At 41.7% G+C, this 16009-nt stretch overlaps 1 protein-coding gene across 24 annotated transcripts in view; it reads left to right on the top strand.

Annotated features, from left to right (window-relative positions):
- scrib (scribble planar cell polarity protein) overlaps positions 1 to 16009 on the top strand; it is a 65922-nt gene that overhangs the window by 26600 nt on the left and 23313 nt on the right. For 23 of the 24 annotated variants that reach the window (XM_071484830.1, XM_071484819.1, XM_071484829.1 and 20 more), the window contains exons 2-20: positions 309 to 426; positions 1740 to 1818; positions 2511 to 2600; positions 3332 to 3388; positions 3784 to 3847; positions 4644 to 4718; positions 4935 to 5079; positions 5716 to 5834; positions 5952 to 6151; positions 6698 to 6864; positions 7131 to 7258; positions 7540 to 7665; positions 7874 to 8059; positions 8216 to 8572; positions 10406 to 10468; positions 12940 to 13029; positions 13124 to 13201; positions 13328 to 13645; positions 15234 to 15314. In XM_071484830.1, coding sequence (XP_071340931.1) covers positions 309 to 426; positions 1740 to 1818; positions 2511 to 2600; positions 3332 to 3388; positions 3784 to 3847; positions 4644 to 4718; positions 4935 to 5079; positions 5716 to 5834; positions 5952 to 6151; positions 6698 to 6864; positions 7131 to 7258; positions 7540 to 7665; positions 7874 to 8059; positions 8216 to 8572; positions 10406 to 10468; positions 12940 to 13029; positions 13124 to 13201; positions 13328 to 13645; positions 15234 to 15314 — 2541 coding nt within the window. The remainder of the gene's footprint in view (positions 1 to 308; positions 427 to 1739; positions 1819 to 2510; positions 2601 to 3331; positions 3389 to 3783; positions 3848 to 4643; positions 4719 to 4934; positions 5080 to 5715; positions 5835 to 5951; positions 6152 to 6697; positions 6865 to 7130; positions 7259 to 7539; positions 7666 to 7873; positions 8060 to 8215; positions 8573 to 10405; positions 10469 to 12939; positions 13030 to 13123; positions 13202 to 13327; positions 13646 to 15233; positions 15315 to 16009) is intronic. The other variant, XM_071484823.1, reaches the window with a different exon arrangement.

The following is a 16009-nucleotide window of genomic DNA, read 5'->3' as shown; positions in this document are numbered from 1 at the left end:
AAATATCTTTGGGTTTTTTTTTCAGTGGTCAGACAAGAAAAAAAGATATCTGATGATGTGACCCTGAGCTCTGGCAATTCATGATGCGTTATGCACCAAACGATTAGCAGAATATATAAGAAAATAACTGTCATTAAGTGTTTCCCACTGTCTTTACCACTTTTATATATATACACTGTCACTTGTCCCTTGATGCATCCTGACAATATCAAATGATGAAATTGAATTAAATGATTTGAAATAACAACTGCCTGAGGAAATATTTAATGTTCTTGTTTTGACTGATGTGCTATCATGTGTCTCTGCAGCCTTTCTTCAGACTACTGAACCTACGGAAGCTCGGCTTGAGTGACAATGAGATCCAGAGACTCCCGCCAGAGGTGGCCAACTTCATGCAGCTGGTGGAGCTGGACATCTCCAGAAATGGTACATTACAAAAAAACTGTTCACTGTCCTATTGTGTCAGTTACAAGACCAACTATTAACACACAATTGCTTTAGTGACACAATTGAAGATAACCGCACTTTTTGAGACCACACCAGAATCACAAAACAAGGGAGTCATGTTTGTAGTTTCTGCCATGTGATGTTAAGCAACAGGAGCATAGCCAAATCTGTTGGAGAATCAACAATCAAGCAGCAGCCATTAGATAAATATTAGTTGGCCCTCTTTGCTAAGATTATCCAGACTAACCCCAGGCACAGCAGACAGTTTACCCATGAATCTCCATGCCCTTGAAATGTGCTCATAAGAAGTGCAAAAACTAATTTAGTTCCATAAAGCAGCCACACGTAAATACTGATTGTGCCCTCAGTCACACATTTTCTTACAGAGATATAAGATAAGACTCATTCCTTTTATTCCTGATGTATTATATTCCGTAACTCATCATCTATGACACATAAATATCTTGCCCTCTCTGTGTCCTTGCATGCTGCACACAAACACACTGATACTCAGAGGCAGGAAGGGCCGGGATGGTAGATACGAGACATCTGCTCTGCTACACACTGCACCAAGTGCTGCGAGAGCAGTGTGCAGTGGCCTGTAAAGGCCTTGCCCATCTGTCTGCCTGTCTGCCTCCCGGCTCCTCCTGCAGGACAACGCTGAGCCAGATGAGTGTCATTGGCTGCTTGGCTCAGTGGGGATTTCTTAATGTGCACCTGCAGGGTTCAGCGGTAGAAGTGCTTTTCCTGGTCAGACCAATAGGTCAGATTTCTACTTGTACCTTCTCTGTGTGCACCAGATTAGCAGGCAAAGGTTAAGCTACATCAGGGCCTTTATTCCTTTATCAATTATTTGTTACCAGTTCTTTATATATGGGGTAAGTTGTAGTGGTTGACTTGCCTTACGGTGAGGGTGTATTGGTTTAGGAAAGGACTAATTTTACTTCAGTTGTGTACTCATGTGCAAACATTAAAGAGTTGATCCATTTTAAACCAAATCATTGCTTTGCAGTACAATATACTACATGTCTGTTGGATTTTTTTGGGGAGGGGGGTGAAGATGTAATACTACACTTTGAACATGTCCTGCCTTGTACAACTTTCATCTTTCTGTCTCATTCTCCCCTTTCCTTTCTCAGACTTGCTTTTGGCCATCTGGTTGTGATTACAAAGAACTTAAAATGATTCGGTCTATAGAATATGACCCCCCCCCCCCCCTTTCTTTCTACGTGTCTCCATGGTTCTAACTCCTGTCCCACTGCTACCCCCCTACCTCCTTTTTTCTCCTGCAGACATTCCTGAGATCCCCGAAAGCATTAAGTTTTGTAGGGCCTTAGAGATCGCAGACTTCAGTGGAAACCCCCTCTCCAGGTAAGTGGATTGGAACAGCCCATCACTCAGTTCATCACTGTGAGAAAATATGGCGCTCGCTCAGATAGAACTGGGAAGGAGGGGGCGGCAGCACGAGCTTGAAAAATGAAACAAAGCATGAAAAGTGTCATTTGTTTTCTCTAATTACTTTTCTTTCCTATTTGAAATGTGCAGTGAATAGTATTGTGTGTGTGTGTGTGTGTGTGTGTGTGTGTGTGTGTGTGTGTATGTATGTGTGTTTAAATGTATAATCTGCACTTCATCCTGATTTGTAGCTGCAATGCTTGAAATCATTCAGATGCTAAGAAATAATTATAGATAGTACAAGACAAATGCCTGGAGGAGGTCATGCTTTGTGTTACAGTGCACACTCTCACCACGCATTGCTGTAAATGAAATCCAAGTGTCATGTTAACCTAACCAGGATACCAGTTACGGCCACCATGTCTTATAGTAAAGTCACTGCTCTGATTTAAAACCTTGCATTTCTTGCCATCCCCTTGATAAGTGGTTCGAATTGGTATATTGAAAATCAGTGGAACCACCGACAAAAAGCTTTGACGCTGAATGCTTTAACAGATGGGAGAATCTAGACGGCCAAGAGTCTGTGTGAGTCAAGTGATCCCATGCATTGAACAACGGATCCCTAAGAGACTCTCTCCACTGCTTTCCCTACTGTCTCTCTTCCTCAGATTGCCGGATGGTTTCACTCAGCTCCGAGCGCTGGCTCACTTGGCACTCAATGATGTGTCATTGCAGACGTTGCCCAACGACATTGGAAAGTATGTACATATGCACAACTGCTCATGGTAGAACATTTTATGAGATAAAATATTCTTTTTAAAAAAACTGAAAAATGTGTTTTTCTCTTGAATAGTTAGAAACAGATAGAAAATTTCACATTTTAATACAATTCTTTTTAAACCCATAATTTCTGGTTACAAAAAACAGTTTATCACATTAATTCTGCAACTCTGTTTCCACATAATTAAGAGTAATGAATTATTAATAATTGGGGAGAGAGCAGACATGATGAGTCAATTTATTGATTAATCAATTTTGATTAATCACTCAGTTAATAAGCAAAAATACCAAACACTCTCTTTTGAAATGTGAGGATTTCCTGTGTTTTTCCTGTAAGTTAAATATCTTTTCGTTGCTGAGTCTTGGTTGGATAAATGAACAATTTGAAAATGTTAATTGGAAAATGTTGCCAGACTGAGGAGCTTGGACACAGATAGATCCATGATGCATTAGGAGACTGAGCTGGTTTTCAGAGAGTGTGATTCAGTTGGCCAGTGGGCTCTGAGGCAGCCGGTCTCTGGGCTGTGGGCCACTGCTGTGCTCAGACAGATGGAAGAGCCCCTCACCATGCCAGGCAGCCCAGACGAACAGACCTGCCATCTGACTAACCAACCTGCCTCTCCTCTCCCCCCTCTCACTCCCCCCAACCTCTCTTCACGTCGCCTGCCAACTCCTACCCCTCTTTCCCTTTACTTGCCTCCTCTCATAGCCTGGCTAACCTGGTGACGTTGGAGCTCAGGGAGAACCTGCTGAAGTCTCTGCCCACGTAAGTGTCATCTGCCTTCAGTGTTCATGTGCTGAGCTTAGTCTCTTATCTAATTTCCCACCATCTCCATCAAGCACAATAAGCGCCTGTTGACAGCAGAAGCTGATGACGGTTCCATAATGCATGAAGAACTGTCACCGTTGTCTCTCCCACTGCAGCTTTTGCTGTTTGGATCAGCATCATACTGATCATTACCACATTCTCTCTTTGGGAAAAAACATCTCTCACCTTCAAATGCAACAGTTTTACGAAAGAGATTTGTTGTAGTGTTTGCGTCATGTGTCAGTCAGTGAATGAATGGTATGTTGTATTCGTATGCAAAGCTCTGCTCTTTGTTCCTTCACACTGCATATTTGTGTGACTTACCACTTCTGCTATTTTGCGTCTGTATTCAGGTCGCTCTCTTTCCTGGTGAAACTGGAACAACTGGATCTGGGCAGCAATGAACTGGAAGTTTTGGTACGTCAACAATTTTATGTTGGTTAATTACATAATATACAGTAGATGATTCATTCTAGTAAGTAATCTGTTCTATGTTTGCACAAGTAGTGCTGCACACACAGAGCGACACGTATCACGAATATCCTTGTCACATTTCCAACACAATAATTATGATCTGAACCATGTTTACCTCAACAAGCACATTAGAGCCGGTCTGTTAGACCTGAGGCCGTGCCTGCACCGTACCCCAGGCTGAGCACTGCTGTTAGTGTGGGAACGCCCACTTGTCTCAATAGGACAGGGTAAACAATACCTCATGACTTGACAGGGGTGGAGGCTGAGCAAACAGTTGACATCATGATGAAACCTTGCCTGCCTGCATGTCTGTCATAAGCCACTGGTTCACTGACATTCTCTGTAATTTCATTTATCACTTAGACTTTAATTTGAGTTCATAGTGCCTGGTATTGCAAACAAAAACATGCTGGATTTTGGAGTGTAAACAAAAGTCTGAGGAAGATCCCACAAAGAGAAGAACTGCATTAAAGGATCCGGCATTGAAAGCTGTTGACCTCCTATAGCAGACGTGAAATCAGATAAATCTTTTTAATTAAAATCTAGCTCAGCTGAAATATAATAGCATATAATATAAGCATCCAGTTAATGCGCTGTGTATGTTTATTTAGGGTACATGTCAACCCCTCTTATTAGTTTTGAATTGGAGCAGATTTCCACTGTGTGTTTAGGTGACTCACTTCTCTGGCTTTGCACCACAAATATTAACAAAAATAAACAACCGACTCCTGTCTCTTAGCCCGACACCCTTGGTGCTCTTCCCAACCTGAGGGAGCTGTGGCTGGACCGTAACCAGTTGTCCTCATTACCACCAGTGAGTATCATTTCATAATACAATTACTCTTTATATCTGCCCTGTTGCAAGAACCTTTCTCTAGGAATAGTTGTGAAACTACACATGTAGGGTTAACTACCACCAGAAGATTTCCTCACATGTTTTTGTTGTGAAGTTAGTGGTTGTATTGTCTCTGTGGCTCACTCTAAGTGTTATTTATTGTGTGTGTCTGTGTCTGTGTGTGTGTGTTTGTAGGAGCTGGGGAACCTCCGCAGACTGGTGTGTCTGGATGTGTCAGAGAATCGTCTGGAGGAGCTTCCCTCAGAGCTCAATGGCCTCCTCGCTCTCACTGACCTGCTGCTCACACAGAACCTGCTGGATGTTGTCCCAGACAGTATAGGTGAGAAAGACAAGAGTTAAAGAAAGAAACACTGTCTTAGAAAAATAGAATTTGTATAAAAATTATACAAGAAATAGCGATGATCTAATTATAGAATAAATAACATTGTAGCAGTGGTTACTGTCATCTCTCCATCACAACCATCCATGTGTTTCATACCCAGTGAAATGACATTAGCTATCTTTAGTATTGGGTTTAGTCTTGGCTTGTATATTAGTGTGTTTTGTGACATTATGAATGTTAAGCATCTAATTAAGCGGCACTTTTGTTGAAGTGGACTCAGGGACATGCCCACAGAGTGTAGGACTTTGCTCTGCTAAATAAGAGCATGACTGTCCTCTAGTGGAAATATAATGTTAGTGAAAAGTGACACAAAACCTTGTCTACTGTTTTTGTCCTGCATCACTGTATTTAATCATTCCAGTGCATGGAAACCTTCCAAACATTAAGATCACACATACAACACATGTCACACACACACATGACGTCGCATTAAAAACAGATCTGGATACAGATACTTGATCACGGTAATAATAGTGCACATTTCTGTCAGTGGTTGTGACCAAGGTCTTAAAGTAATGAACGATGGTGTCTTATTGCTGCAGTTTGTTAAATGCTGTTGTGTTTTGCCTCCAGGTTGTCTGAAACAGCTGTCTATCCTGAAGGTGGACCAGAACAGACTGACCCACCTGACTGATTCAATAGGAGAGTGTGAAAACCTCACAGAACTTGTGTTGACAGAGAATCTTTTACAAGTAAGGAGATACGAACTGCTTACATCTGCCTTGCACTGACCCAGCTGGGGTTTATGCATTCCCATTAATATACAATTTCATTGATTCTTAATGGTCTCTGTCTCCCATCTCTTAAAGTCACTTCCTCGCTCGCTGGGCAAGCTGAAGAAGCTGACCAACCTGAATGTAGACCGCAACCGTTTGGGCAGCGTGCCCAAAGAGCTGGGCGGCTGCTCCAGCCTCAACGTTCTCTCACTGAGAGACAACCGCCTGGGCAAACTGCCTGCTGAGCTTGCAGATGCCACCGAGTTGCATGTGCTGGATGTGGCTGGAAACAGGTAACCTCACTTAACACCTTGAATTGTTAACAACCCACAGCAACTTTTCTACTCAAAGGTTAAAGCTTTGAATAGAATGCCTTTGCCAAAATGGACTTTTACTGTTACCAGCATCCTGCAGAGACACTGCACCTTTTAATGTGATTAGGAGCCAACAATATAACCTCATGATGTGTTTAAGTGTATTTTCACAGCTATGGTGCTAAGTTATAGAAATAAAACTGCAAGCAAATGCATCACTGCCAGGGTCCTTGGTAATTTATAGTAAAGTTATAGAGAGAGGAAGGAAGGTTTCTGCAGGATCAGGAAGGTTATTCCTGTGATTTACTTTTTTCCTGTGAGAAAAGCACATGTGCTAATGTATGAAAACTTACCAACTACATCAAATTATGGAGTTTCTTTGAAGTTTTAACTTCAGCTTAGAATTTTGTCACCACAAATTTAGCTATTTAAGATCATAGAAGTATCAGGTGGATCATATCTAATTTTTAGTTACTGAATATGAACGGTTGTGGCTCATCTCACTTCATCCCTTCTTTTGTCCAGACTACAAAATTTGCCTTTTGCCCTGACAAACCTCAACCTGAAGGCCATGTGGCTCGCAGAGAACCAGTCACAGCCGATGCTCAAGTTCCAGACAGAGGATGATGAGCGAACAGGAGAGAAGGTGTTGACCTGCTATTTACTGCCCCAGCAGCCTTCCCCGAGCCTAGGTGAGTAGCACCTTGTTAATGCAATGTGAAGTTAGAGTTGGTTTGTTAATGTTTTTCATTAAACAGGCAGGAGATTTGTCTCACATTTGGAGCTTTACATTTGTTTTTGTGTAAGTTTTAGTTAGTTAGCTCGTTATAGCACATAAAATATGAGTTGTGAGATTTCACAGAATCTGTTCTTGAAGGTGTCCATTCAAAAATAATCTACAGCTTTCGCCTCACTTTGACGTCCTCCTCTATCTGCACTTTCCCTTCATTTCCCACAGAAAACTTGTTACAAAACAGTGTGGATGACAGCTGGACAGACAGCAACCTGAACCGAGTGTCAGTCATCCAGTTCCAGGAAGAGACCAAGGCTGAGGAGGAGGATGATGAAGCTGCCGCAGAGCGCAGAGTGAGGAAACTCATTTTCTGTCCTCTTCATGTCCTGGTGTTGAGAGTGTTATCTTATTCACCATCATCATGATACTGTACATATCTGTCAATTAGCTAATTATAACTGAAGGTGTAGTTCTTTAAATGAGGAAACTGTGCGGATTATCATTTTTACAAAATCATCTGACTATTCTCTGTGCTTGATCAAGGGTATTATTGGGCCAAAAGTATTTTTAGTAGCTCCATACTAAATCACATTTGTTGTCAAAAGCAGGTTTCAATGTGTTTTCTTTGCTGCAGGGTCTTCAGCGTAGAGCAACACCACACCCCAGTGAGCTGAAGGTGATGAAGAAGGTGATTGAGGAGAGGAGGAATGAGGCTTACACATCCAGACCTGATGGAGAAGAAGAGTCCCCCGACTCACAGGTACAGCAACATGCTGTCATATGATGGTTGTTGTGACCTAACTGGCTTGGGAAGTAGTTTTTGTTTTTTTTTACCATTTTTAGTCTATTAAACAGTCTCACACAAGTCTTACTGTATACTGAATAAAACAGAGATCACTCCACTTCTGCCTTGTCATCTGTCTGTGCTGTTGGTTCATACCAACTAAATCTGGTGCTGCTGGTTTTAGGAGAAACGGCTCAGTGACCTCTCCAACCAGAGCCACGACTCCCAGGTCTCCAACAGCACACTGTCAGCCACCTCCCATGAGGGCAGACATAATGTGACTGCCACCTCGCAGAGGGAGGACCTTGTGGATGGCCACTCCCCTCAGGAGGAGGAAGAGCTGGATGAGATGGAGGTGGAGTACATTGAGGTGAATATTCAGGATTGGCAACAGAAAAGAATTTCCATTAGAGGGTCTATTTATGATGAGGATACACAATTCTCAGTTTGATACATGTTTCATCCTTAAGGTAAAATCTGTGGTTTCCCTTTCTGTTTTCAAACTGTAAAATCTCCCTTCCTCCAGCCCACTGTGCACTTTGCAGAGGAGCCCATCATCCGTGGTGGGGATGAGGACGACGATGAGGATGGGGAAGATGGTGAGAGGAGCGATGAGGAAGACGATAGACCAGCTTTTCCTGCAGAGAAGCAGCGTCTGATCAGAAAGGACACACCCCATTACAAGAAGCACTTCAAGATCACCAAGCTGCCCAAGCCCGAAGCTGTGGCTGCGCTGCTGCAGGGCTTCAGTCCCGATGGCCTCAACTCTACAACACAGGCTGAGGATGAGGAGGAAGAGCAGAGTATTGGCACCCCACAGCACCATCACAGAGTGGAGGAGCTGGAGGACAGCCGGCAACAGGCCAACTCCAGTCAAGTAAAGGTAAAGGAGAAATCCCAGCAGTGGAAGGATACACTTCAGGAAAGTAGAGGGTAGCTGGGTAGAAATAGTTACATGTTATAAATATAAAAATATCATTTTTCTCACCTGCATTTGTATACAGATGTAAAAGTCTAGTGTATATGCAAATGTAGAGGTTGTATCATAGGTACATAACACATCAAATCAGTTAATTAGCTCATTTATGCTTCAAATTTTCTATTTATGTGATAAGAATATATTTTGGCTTGCTCATTGCCTCTATGCAAACATTTAATACTGTATGCATAGACTGCACTTACCACCTTGCAAGTTGCATTCAGTTTGGAGTGGGCTGCTTGCACTAATTAAGGATGTGGCATTGCATGCAGGGTTACTGTGTAGAGATGTCTACACTTGCTGTAAATCGAGGGGATTTTTTTTTTTTTTTTATCCCCACAGGAGTTGATTTTGTGGTTTAACCACAAACTCACCATGTTCCCGGCTCGGAATGGCTCCCTCAGAGCTTTGCTTTCTCTTTGCTCTGTCTTGCAAAGGCAAGATGTCCTCCAGCAAAAGCCTACAAACACTCAACAAAAACCCTACAACATTTAAATAGCTTTACGTGTTATGTGATACCAACAAAGGGATGTAAAAACATTGTCTCATACCTGGAAGACAGATCAGAGAAATGTTTTGTTTCCGTGTAAGATTGCATCTTGATCTTTGTTTACATAGAGATGACATACCAGATATGAGTACAAGCAGCTGCAGGCTGAGTTCAGCTGTTCCTGCACAACACTGGCCCAATTCAGCACTAAACTTCTCACCATATTATCAGCCATCTTCTGATTTAATTGAATAATTACATTTTCACACTCTGCTTTTATAACACTGTGCGTGTCTGTTTGTGTGAATGGAGTAAGTGAAGCTCAAGAAAATCAATCCTCTTTATTAATCATTAGTATTTGGGGAAACTTAAATGAGATCTGTTGATTTATTATGTTAATTTTAGAAATCTTTTTTTTTAACACTGATCAAACATCATCATCTCACCAAATTGATTTTGTGTGTGTTTACGGATGCGGGTCTGTTTGTGTGACTGACTTCAGACCAACCAGAACATGTATTGGCAGAGCTGGAATGTGAGATCCAACGAGCCTTGTTTGTGTCATATGGTAATGATTTTTTATGGAATGTTTAAATTATTATAGATGAATTATAGAAGATTCTTCATTGTTCTTGTAAATCAAATTCGGAAAGACAAAGTCCTTTTAATAATTTCACCTATTTTCTTTAACTTTGTTTTTAAACTTTCTGTAAACAACGTTTGCAAAGTCATATTGTAGATACTTTTTTTTTTTTTTTTTTTTTTTTTTTTTTAAGGCTGAAACTGTTCTATAACAACTTGCAGTCTTTTATATAAGTAGGCCTGATGTCTAAATTGAGCCTTGCTCCTGGAGGAAACTGCTATTTGTGGTGTGGAGGCTGGGCTTATTCTGGTTTGGGAGCTTTTGCCTTCTTTTGTCCACTCTCTCTACACTGTGTGTTTTGCACTGTAGCTCAGCTCCTTGGTCTTGTCTTTCCGTCTCTGCCTGTATTTGCTTTTGGTGGCTGGGGAGTGAGTGTGGGATCGCTTCTGCTTCAAGGTGGTCCACTCCAGTGGACTTGGAAATCCCACAACCTGCGAGCAGACAGTGGAGCGTTTGATGTGTTTGATGAAGTTTATGGAAAGTGTGAGAAAGTGTTATTGTTTCGTTTTTGTTTGTTTTTTTTTCTCTTTTGTGTGCGTGTGAGCGTAATTTTTATTTTGGCCTGACTAATCCGCATGCCTCTCGCTGGTTCCTGTCCTAACAGGGGGTGTCATTTGATCAAGTCAATAATCTGCTGATTGAACCTGCTCGAATTGAGGAGGAAGAGGTCTGTACCTACTCTTTCCCGTCCAGTCTGTTTTTCTGTGTCCCTCACTCACCCACTCATTCACCCACCTCTTCTCAGAGGTGGAGAAAATACCCACAGAAATCCATGGTTAATCCAAGCCAATCACTAGGGACCCCCTAACCACAACTCATTTATGGGCAGTGTGGCACAACCTGGATGCGAGAGCACAGTGAACATATTTATCATTATTAGGTTTATTATTTTCCACTGGACAGCAGTGGAAGACGCTGGAGTTCAGATGCTGTGGAAGTAAAACTGCAGTGAAGTTTTAAAAAAATTTGTTGATGGACAACTTTCATGAGGGTTGGAGTGCATCTTGGGAAATTACAACCTATCTCGATATGTTGACAAATTGTTGACAATAAGGAAGTGTGTATTGTATTCATGTATCTAAACTAGTGTCTATCAAAGCTCCAGTTAGCACAGACATCAGTATGGTTACCATTGGCTAGTTTACTCTTTCTATCTATTCTCTTTTGGTTATAAATAATAGGGGTAGGAATGTATAACATGCAGCCATATTTAAACATATTTAAACAGGTAAACTCTGGCAATATGCAAAGGTAAAGTGACAGTATTTTTAGGTTCCTGAGGCATCGTCGTGTTTTCGGTCACTGGACACATTTTTGTAGATTGTAATTCACTGCAGTTGCTGCTTCCTCTACTGTTCCTCTGATGCAACATTATCCATTGCAGAAGTAATCCATCATATTTTTTATCCATCAGGGGTTACAATGAACATACAACTAATGACGACATTAAAAAAAAAACTTCACAGATTTATATCTGTTGTCAGGAGGTTATTTTTCTTGAGCATTTGTTGGCTGAAGCCTCTGAGAAGTCTGTAAGTTACACAGAATAATTATGTTCAATCATAGTACGGTTTATTCAGTGGACGGCCAAACAAAACTCAAAGTAAAGACTGAGGACAGGTGGTTATTGCAGCAGAACAAGGAATAAGAGCATACACAATGATGCTAGCAAATAATACAGACGCAGTGTAAGTGGGACTAGATTAAACCTTTGCCTCTTGTAAGGTTCAGTTATGAGGAACAGCAGGTTTGCACATAGCACAGCACCTTGGGTGACCTGCCAAATATTACAAATTTGTTGGAACCCCTGACCTTCCCAAGTATTTATTAGTCCCCACAGTTGCCCCCAGTTGTGTTGTCCTCTTCAAGTTGAACCATAACTCTAAAGTGTTTGCCCTTTTTCTTTTTTTCTAAAATGCAGACAATGCCTCACTGAGCTAAAACTGTAGACAAAGTTGTACGAATCCAAGTCTAGTATCTGGTTCTGCCACACTGTGCCTCTCCTGCCTTTCCTCTGCTTCTGCTGCTTCGCTCCTTTTCATCCCCTGTCCATGCTGTGTTGCCCTGGAATGAATGGGCTGGTTACACTGTGATGATGAAGTCCGCATCACCTGCTTCCTCCAGGTGTTTTTTTTTTGTTTGTTTTGTTTGGATATACAGGTATACAGAGATGATATGTAACTCAGCTGCCAACCAGAAGAAGAGCTCCAGATGGATGAAGAAGCTTCTCAATGGCATCCTGATACTATTTTTCATAGAGGAATACTACATAGATTGTACACTAGAAATGGCGTACTTTTATTTATTACCATTACTTCACTAAATGGTGTTTTTAAAAAGTAGTTTTAAAAGTAGATTTGTTTTCATCTTTTTTTGGCATGTTTTTGTATGACTGTGTGTGAATACTGTACATTCTTGTGCTGTTAAGTCTTGGTGACGAAAACAACATTTACATCTCATTATTACAAACTCTGGGGTTTTAACACCACTACAGTCTCCAAAACTGTCTCCACATCCAGGACAGCACACTCTTCTCATCTGTTACTCTTTACATTTCCCATTTTCCTTTCACTTGTTCCTCATTTGTCTCTGTTCCTCCCCCTATTTGCATGGCTTGCAAGTACACAATATATACACAGTCTGTTACAACATATTTAGTGTTTACCTCACATTTTAAGGTCCATTCTTCCATAAACATGTAATATGTTGTATATTTTTATAAGAGTCTAGCCTCTGAATCCAGAGGTGCAGAGGTGTGTTTGTTTAGTTTATGTTTGAAGTCTAATGTCAGTCATGTGGTTGCCAGCAGACATAGCAGATTTGGCTACAACTTTACTTACACAATTTCAAATTAAGGCACAAAACCATTTCCATTGTACTTACATTGACATTAGGCTTCTAACAAGTCAAAGTATCTTTCCATCCATCTCTCTGATAAGATTGACACCACCTTCTGGCAGAAAGAGGGAACTCACCCACAACTTCATCAAAAAGTCTTACAAATGACATTAAATGGCAAAACACATAAAAATGAGAAAACACTGTGGGCTCACCTCCCTCTCAACCTGTCCCGAGCTGAGTGGTGATCGGCAGGTTTTCACTAGTAGTTGTGCTGACTCCCCCCTCCTCAAATTGCAGCACACCCTGAATATCCTCCGACAAACAGGCGGCCTGGGTATCAGCATTGCTGGAGGGAAAGGATCCACACCTTACAAGGGAGATGACGAGGTGAGACCTGTGCCTGGAGTCTGCATATGTTCAATTAATTTAGAAGAGTTGTAGAATTTATAAGTAAATGTTTCTGTTTTAACTGCGTCTGCAGGGAATCTTCATCTCCAGAGTGTCTGAAGAGGGTCCTGCAGCCAGAGCCGGGGTGAAAGTGGGAGACAAACTCCTAGAGGTAAAGACCTGAGTAAACGCACCAGCATTTTCTTGTTTGTCTTTGGAAAGTATTTCCTCTGCTGTACAGTAAGATTTTTAATTAAGAGCATTAATGTAAGTCATTCGCTCTGTCTTTTTGTCTCAGGTAAATGGAGTAGACCTCCATGAAGCCGAACATCACACAGCGGTGGAAGCTCTCCGAAGCTCTGGTGCTTCAGTTTCCATGACGGTGCTACGGGAGCGTATGGTGGAGCCAGAGAACGCCATCACCACCACGCCACTGAGGCCGGAGGACGACTACTTCCCCCGGGAGAGACGCAGCAGCGGCATCACCTTCAACATGGAGACGAGTCCCAGTGGACCTCGGCAGCGGCTGTCCACCTGCCTGATCCGCAACGACAAGGGGCTCGGATTCAGTATCGCAGGGGGCAAAGGGTCCACGCCGTACCGCACAGGAGACATGGTGAGACACGCAAACACACCCATCACCTAAAACACATCTATTCTCTTTACCTACTAACAAAAAGCAAGGCTTCAAAGACATATGACATGTTCCTGTACATGCTTCTGCACCTGTGAGGTAATGACCTTTAGTCACTAAACACCTGCATATTTGATGGCTTTGTCCTACCAAAGCACCTTGTTTACATTGTGGCCTCATGTAGTTGAAACCAATATCAGAAAGTCAATCAAAGCCTTTTCAATATATTTATATTCATTGCATGATGTGGAATGTGTGTACAAAGTCACCACATTGGTATTTTTCTCTATCTTCTGACATTTTAGTGACAAAATAATTAATCGAGTAATTGAGAACATAATCGACAGATTATTCGGTCATGAAAACAAAGGCTGGTTGCAGCTGTAATTGAATTATTAACCAATCCTAGCAAGACATTTACATACAAATTAAAAAGGCACTGTTGTCTTTAGGCGCTGGCCTCTGACAGTTTACACATTAATATTTAAATCCTCCCATTGAAGTGCAAATCTGACAACTGCATCCAAATGAAGCCCGTAGTAGATTCAGATCATAGGTTTCAGTTCAAGGGGAAAGATGATACGAAGAAAACATCTGAAGCTGCAGACACAATCTATCAGGCAATAACTAAAGGGCCTATTTATAACAGCTATGGTCTCAAAGTTGGGAAGTCGGGTCACAAAGTGTTTGCTGTAACTGTCTCAGCCACAGGGATCTGCATTTACAGTCGTCACCAGGGAGACGGAGATATGAATAGCCAGCCTTGATACTTGATAGGTTCACTGTAATTGGACTGTGTGAGGTGTATATTTGGGCTAGTGCAATACTACATCGCAACACATGCAGCTCACCGAGCCCGCAAAGAGGAAAGGACTCATAAACGTGTGATTTAGGCGGGTCTGACTGTAAGTCTGGCCTCTCTTTCAAAGGTTTTTGGAAATGGATGCAGTGACTTGTTTGTTAGTTGATCTGAGGAGGCCGTGCTGTAGACTTTGCTCCTGCATGTGTTAGCGCATTTTGTTTTGGTGTGGTTGGATTTTATTTGGTCAAACAAATTGTGTAATTTGTCTGAGCAAAGGGGGCAACGTGTCTCAGGGGTTCAGCTTTTTAATGAGCCGCTTGTGCAGCTCAGTCCAAATGAGCCTTAATGATAAACTACCATGCTGTTAATCAGTAGTAATGTATGTGCAGGTTTGTTTGTTTTGTGTTTACCCTTATATCAAAATTTGCAGCATTGTGGGCAGCTCGTATCTCACAATTACCTTTATCAAACCTTCCTGCAGTAATAAATGAAGGGGTCTATTTTTGGCTGAGCCCCTCACTGTGGGATATCACATGCTGACTGAATGCTAACTCCCCTGCTAGACAGCTCGCACTCAGGACACTGATTCATCAGAGGATTGCAGCCTGTTGCACCAGACTCGTTACCGTCGACCCTGTTTAATTAGCAACATCTCTTTTATCTGTCGTCCTTGCTTTAAAACAGCATGTGACAGCGCCTCATGTTGTTTTGAGTTATCCACAGATGTTCCTAAAAGTTGTAAACACGTTTCTTTTGTCTGATTTTTAGGGAATCTACATCTCTCGCATTGCAGAGGGTGGAGCTGCACACAGAGACAGCACACTGCGTGTAGGCGACAGGGTGATCTCTGTGAGTACTACCATCGCCCCCACATCTTCATCTGAGCCTAGTAGTACATTAAGCGATAAGTAGTGAAATGTTTCCTTTACACTGTTTTCATAGATGTAGGAATGGGATTTTTTGTTTTTAAGACCCAGAATTGATCATTTTCTTCTTACAACTAAAAAACCAGTTGGGGTTTGAATGGATAATGACTCATGTTGAGAAGTACAGTATATCCTGATAAATGGCCAGTAATGTTGTTATAGGAGTTATAGTTAATAGTGTTTGGCTGGCTAAAGAAAACAGCCTGATAATTTGTAGTTTGTATTGGGGTCTCCTCTCTGTTTTAAAGCACTGTAAAGGAAACAGTTGCCATGTTTTCTGTAACATTTTCATTGTAACTGTGTAAGTGTCTTCACAGCGCTGCTTTCATCACTCAAGTTAACTCTGGCTCTAAGTTGGATCAGACTAACTTGGGTTAGATCCCACGTTGGCCACATACAGAAAATGAACTCATCGCACTTTGCACTCATGCATCAAATCCATTAATTAATAGCTGAGACAGTATACTAATAAAGTCCTCATACTAATCTCTCCTCAGGTGTATACTGTGCAGCTTCTTTTGGTTAAATAGTGCAACATTTAGGTTATAGTTTTTCCTCCGAAGAGCATACTAAGATCTCTATGCTCCTTTATTTCCTCCACTGATCAAACTCCGCTTG

The sequence above is a fragment of the Trachinotus anak genome, unplaced genomic scaffold (genome assembly GCF_046630095.1).
Source record: "Trachinotus anak isolate AG129_WGS33_773 ecotype Australia unplaced genomic scaffold, CSIRO_AGI_Tana_v1 ptg000009l, whole genome shotgun sequence".
In the NCBI taxonomy this organism is placed as follows: domain Eukaryota; kingdom Metazoa; phylum Chordata; class Actinopteri; order Carangiformes; family Carangidae; genus Trachinotus; species Trachinotus anak.
Note: the sequence above shows the minus strand (reverse complement) of the source record. Positions and strands in the feature narration are given on the sequence as shown.